This window comes from Medicago truncatula, chromosome 1 (assembly GCF_003473485.1).
Source record: "Medicago truncatula cultivar Jemalong A17 chromosome 1, MtrunA17r5.0-ANR, whole genome shotgun sequence".
Classification (NCBI taxonomy): domain Eukaryota; kingdom Viridiplantae; phylum Streptophyta; class Magnoliopsida; order Fabales; family Fabaceae; genus Medicago; species Medicago truncatula.
The window spans coordinates 5,270,604-5,276,442 of record NC_053042.1 but is presented as its reverse complement, the minus strand read 5'-3'; the positions used below and the strand labels follow the sequence as shown (position 1 = coordinate 5,276,442).

At 34.4% G+C, this 5,839-nt stretch overlaps 1 protein-coding gene across 1 annotated transcript; it reads left to right on the top strand.

Annotated features, from left to right (window-relative positions):
• Nucleotides 1-1,800: 1,800 nt before the first annotated feature.
• LOC11419168 (U-box domain-containing protein 4) lies at nt 1,801-4,245 on the top strand. The gene is made up of 3 exons (XM_003589031.3): nt 1,801-2,434; nt 2,513-2,977; nt 3,902-4,245. Exons 1-3 carry the CDS (start codon nt 1,922-1,924, stop codon nt 3,956-3,958), a joined length of 1,035 nt encoding a protein of 344 aa, XP_003589079.2. The 5' UTR covers nt 1,801-1,921; the 3' UTR covers nt 3,959-4,245.
• The last annotated feature ends 1,594 nt before the right edge of the window (nt 4,246-5,839 follow it).

The window sequence follows — 5,839 nt, the reverse complement described above, 5'->3', positions numbered from 1 at the left end:
TGAAGAAGGGTTATGGTGGCATCAAGCTGGACATGGCCAGATCCTATGACAGAATTGAGTATCACATTTTCGAGCATTCTCTTTTAATTATGGGATTTACTAATAACTTGGTTAACAGTGGTATGCATTGTGTGTTAGAATTGTCTCATTCTATATCGTTATCAATGGGCAGCCTAGTTAGAGGTTTGTCCCTCAAAGAGTTATTAGACAAGGAAATCTCATGTCTCCCTATCTATTCCTTATTTGTGGTGAAATTTTATCATGAGTGATTTCTAAGAAGCAAAATGGTCATGGCTATTGTAGAAATGCCCCAACTATATCTCATATTTTCTTTGCTTATGATATAATATTCTTTTGTAAGGCCAATCACAATGTGGCTAACAAATCAGGGCAGTCCTCCAAGAGAATCAAAGATTCTCATGGCAAAAAATTAATATGGATAGATCAGACATGGTCTTCATCCCCAACATGTGTCGTAATATTAAAGCACAAACATAAGCACAAGAAAAAGAATGCATACTACGATACTTCACAAGGCTAAATAATATCCACAGACAGGGTCAAGAATAACAATAGTTGATGGAAGGTTGTTGAAATTTAGGGTCTAACTCATCCTTATAAAACCGGCTTGTAAGGTGAGGATTGTCTCCTCTACATAAACTCTTATCAAGAGTCTTATCTATCAGATGTGGGACTTAGGTTTTTCCCAATAAAGGTTGAAGATGGTAGCACGGTTAAAGTTTTGTAGGATAGTTTGTAACCCTTCCAAAATGGGTTTAAAGTTCTAACCCAAAATATTGATGACCCCAATGTTTTCCTAGTTAAGGACGTTTTTGAGGGCGAGTTAGTTAACTGGAACCAAACTTTAATAGATAACACTTTTTTACAAATTGAACAGGATCAGATTAATCTACTTACTATAATACAAGAAACGCAAGAGGATTAATCATGTGGATACATGCTAAAGATGTTAAGTACATTGTCATGAAGTTGAAAATTTCCAATCAACTAAGCACATCTAATATTATTAGTGCCAATAATATTTGGAAGAAAATTTGGACTATGAATGTTATACTGAGACATTATGTATCCTTAATGATTCTATCTAAGTGCCAAGTGCATTAAGTAAATGAGGAATCAACTACACTCTACTATACCCTAATAAGATAGAAACATTGGATCATATGATTATGGAATACCCAAAAGCTAGAAAATCTGGTTTAGTTATAGAATGGGTATCAATTGTGAAGATATCAACGCTCATTTAAAGGACTTGTTTTTCCAAGTGATAAATACATACTTGATAGGGAAATATCATCCTATATTATATCTGACTTTGTAAATGATCTTATATTTTAATAAATCACTTCTTCTTTTGTTTACCAAATCACTTCTTCTTTTTATTATTAAAATAGAAGGAAAAAACGTGTTTGTCATCAAAAAAGTTATGCTGACATATCCCTTTTCTTTTTTTGAATGAGTTAATACAACTTTAAACACTACTGAGTCCTTCTTTCAACATTTTTTTTTACTAAACCTTTGAAATAAAATAAAATAAAAAAAGTAGAGAACACTTCATCGAACAGTGATATTTCAACGCACGCGTTTAAATGGAGAGCTTTCTCACGTGCTTCTGAATTGGAATTTGGTACAGTTACTAAAGTAAGTAAAGTAAATTGAATTTGGTGCAGTTAGTAAAGTAAAGTAAATTAAGTTAAATAATCTTTAATTACACGTGTCATCCTAACACCCCAAGACTTGGTTACACATGTAAAAATGTTATCTCCCTCTCTCCCATATAAATTCTCCTTTCGTACACTTCTTCTTCGTCTACACACCGTGGCTCCGAACCTCCAACCCGAATCACAACCATAGCATCCGAACCTGATATTCCAAGCCTAACGCAAACACCGATACAGTTATGGGAACAGAGAGTTACACATACATGGGACGAAGTTTCAACGAATTCTCCATCAACGATGATTCAACTTCCTCCGCTTTCAGCGACTGCAACAGTGACAGATCCGGCGAATTCGCCACCACTTCTTCTACCTCCCGACGGCTCTTCCTCGCCTGCGCTTCCGAAAATTCCGATGACCTCATCCGTCAACTTGTCTCCGATCTTCACTCCGATTCAATCGAAGAGCAGAAACAAGCCGCTATGGAAATTCGATTACTCGCCAAGAATAAACCTGAAAATCGAATCAAAATCGCTAAAGCTGGCGCAATTAAACCGTTAATTTCGTTAGTTACTTCACAGGACCTGCAACTTCAAGAATACGGTGTTACCGCGATTTTGAATCTCTCTTTGTGCGACGAAAATAAAGAACTAATAGCTTCTTCCGGAGCTATTAAACCGTTAGTTAGAGCGTTAAATTCAGGAACATCAACAGCTAAAGAGAACGCGGCTTGTGCGCTCCTTCGTCTATCTCAGGTTGATTCTCGTTATATTGGTGAATTATTATTAGTAGTTCTCGTTGATTATTGTAAGTTCTAACACTAATTATTACAGGTGGAAGAGAACAAGGCGGCGATTGGAAGATCCGGTGCAATTCCGTTATTGGTGAATCTTCTAGGAAGTGGAGGAATACGCGGGAAGAAGGACGCGTCTACGGCGCTGTATACTCTGTGTTCTGTGAAGGAGAATAAGATGAGAGCGGTGAAAGCGGGGATAATGAAGGTGTTGGTTGAGTTGATGGCGGATTTTGAATCGAATATGGTGGATAAATCGGCTTATGTTTTGAGTGTATTGGTATCGGTGCCGGAGGCGAAGGTTGCGTTGGTGGAGGAAGGTGGTGTGCCGGTGTTGGTTGAGATTGTGGAGGTTGGATCGCAGAGACAGAAGGAAATTGCGGCGGTTATTCTGTTACAGATTTGTGAAGATAGCGTGGCGGTTCGATCCATGGTGGCTCGTGAGGGTGCCATTCCTCCTTTGGTTGCTTTGACGCAGTCCGGCACCAATCGCGCCAAACAAAAGGTAGAATATTTTTTATTTTATTTTTTTGAAGAAAAAAGGTAGAATATTATTATCTTTACTTTTTTTTTAATTACATATGGATATAAATATTAATTATTAAATAGTGTAATTTTTTTAAAAAAATATTCAATATTCTAATTTTTCGAATTAGATAAGATGATTCGAGTCTTTTCTATAAATATTAACGTGAAGTTAGTGGTTCGAATATAGTCTTGACTTATCTCTTTTAGTTTAACTAAACGATTTTAGTTCGAATGATAAATCGAGGCTCGATTCTAATTAAACATTGGATTAATTATAGGTAATTAGTTAGAATTTAGTATTAACCAGATGGTCATTGGTTCGAATTCAATTCTGATCTTGATGAGAGAATGCAGCAACATAAAAAAATTCAAAAAATTTTACACACACATTGCCACTTAGTTTAAAATATTAAATGAATTATTCAGCTTGAATTCAACAATGCTCCCTCAACTTGCGGTAGCTGACGTGGTACGGTGCCGTTTATTGCTTTGGTGGAAGAACATGTAATGCCACGTCATTGACTCATAGTCCTTGCAGAATCGACCTCCACCCACCGCAAATTTTGCTCTATTGTCTAATTGTGTCTAATTAAAATGCTCCCCATTGCGTTCATACGACAAATCTGCATTATTATTAATTTATTATTATCATGTAGTAATATATATATTTCGTAAAATCTTGAATATTCTTATTGAATGGGTATAGCATTTTTTTAAGAATTATTTATGTCGTGGAAGCTTATCATACGGCTTGTGTTGTGTCTTTTTTTTCTTTTTTCTTTTTTTTACTGTAGTAGTGCCACATGTTTGGACAATAATGAAATTTAGAAATCACGTTAATATCCCAATCATTTCATTTTTTTTTAATAATAATGTTTTTTTTTGTTTTTGGTGGGTTCAGGCTGAGAAATTAATTGAGCTTCTGAGGCAACCAAGATCTACACGTATATCAGAATGATAGCATAAACCCTAGCAATTATGGTGCTAAATGATAATCTCACACGTGCGTGTTTAGGTGTAAACATCGTGGTCAAGAACACAATGAATTGGTTCTCGAAGAGAGACAGAGAAAGAGAGAGATCAAGTTTGTAAATATCTTCTTAACGGAGAAGCTTTGTAAAGTTTGTGGTGTAAATCATACGGTTTGAGTTTAGTTTGCTTTTTTGGACTTTAAAGAATAATGTTACTTTTTATCAACAAAAAAGAAAAGAATAAAATGCTACCGGTCTTTTATTTTCTTTTTCATTTGATGAATCGTTGAATTATCTCTTTTGGGGCCCTTTTGCTGTGAATGTTCTTATCACCGTTATAAATGTGGTCCCAACTCCTAACTTGGCCAATAAAATGTGGTACTAACTTTATGGTCTTAAATTCAGAACATTAACAAGATAAGAAAAGGGCACCACTAAACATAAACAGTTCTTTTCCTGGGATATGATATTAAATTGCCATCATGGATCACATTCTAATTATAAAATTGGTGAAATGTTACATGTAAATGTAGTCTTACTCCCATATAAATGTGGCACAAACACATCTATGATTGTTGTCACAATTAAAATAGTGTACTGCATTTTAAAACGCTGCTTTTAAGCTTACGACAATATGGAACGGAGTATTTTTATTTTGTAGTACTTGATTGGCCATCGGGAGCTACCATCAATACAGAGAGAACAAATAAAATATTATTTTTTAACAAAAAGAAATTAAATAATTTGATATAATTGCAAAGTGAGAAGATATCTCTAAATGTGTTACCAAACAAAATATCTTTATAAATCGAAGATATTGAAGGATATTTTAGAGATGTATAAAAAATGAGTAAGGTACAGAGAAAATGATGGTTTGAAAGGTGTGGCGTCCACATGAATGGCGAGAAAGAGTCAGTGAAGAAAACAACAAGAATTGAAAAGAAAGTGGGTTAGGATTTAAGACTTTAGGAGCACATAGTCGTAAGCAGCTTTGTTTTGTATGGCTGCTAATTTATATATATGTTTTCATCTTTTCACTTCTTGGCGTGAAAAAGAAAATGGACCATAGATAACTAGATGTTATGTCAAGGAGTAAGTGTCGAGAAGCGAGTTAGAGGTATTTGAAAGTACTCTCTAACACTCAAATTAGTAAGAGTAAGAGGGGAAGAGTGAAAGGTATTAAAATGGTAGAATTTGTGTACCTAGAGTTATAGTTTAATGATCCATTTATAGAACCGAAGAAAGAGTTGTCGAGATGGCCGTTGAGAGTCAGTTTTGATCGACAAGTATTAGTGTTGAAATTATCGATTGTTGATGTGCATTTATGGTCAGAGGCATTGTGGTTTTATAAGAATCCAAATCCTTCATATCGTTTTGATAAGTTTATGCAATGCTTTTGGATTTTATACCGGATGGCATTCGTGATCTTGAGTTAGGCCTCGTTTGGATTGGCTTATTTTAAGCTTATGAGAGCTTATCTACTAACATAAGCTCTTTCAAATACATTTGGGTAAATAATAAAAATAGCTTATACCAATTTCATAAGCCGCTTATACCATATTTTTATAAGCCATAATTTTGAGCTTAGGACATAGCTTATACGGAGCTTATGGCCAAATATATGTCACCCACTTCGATTCTTGCTGTTCTCTTTTTTCCAAAGCCTATATTTTTTATTTTATTTATTATATACATGTCTTTTGCGGTGGTGATGAGTATTTTACTTATCTTTATTTAACACAAGTATCTTCTTCTTCTTTTTCGCTAAAGCATCTTTCTTTATCTTTATGTTAATTTACTTTAATTTAATTTATATATATTGTTTTTTTTTATAAATGTTAAACTCTTTGTAAAAAAAACATATATTG

Excerpts from the sequence above, each read along its gene's own strand:
- LOC11419168 (XM_003589031.3), top strand. The coding sequence starts at position 1,922 with ATGGGAACAGAGAGTTACACATACATGGGACGAAGTTTCAACGAATTC. Across the intron at positions 2,435-2,512 it reads CGCTCCTTCGTCTATCTCAG|GTGGAAGAGAACAAGGCGGC; the intron begins GTTGATTCTCGT and ends TAATTATTACAG. Across the intron at positions 2,978-3,901 it reads CCAATCGCGCCAAACAAAAG|GCTGAGAAATTAATTGAGCT; the intron begins GTAGAATATTTT and ends TGGTGGGTTCAG.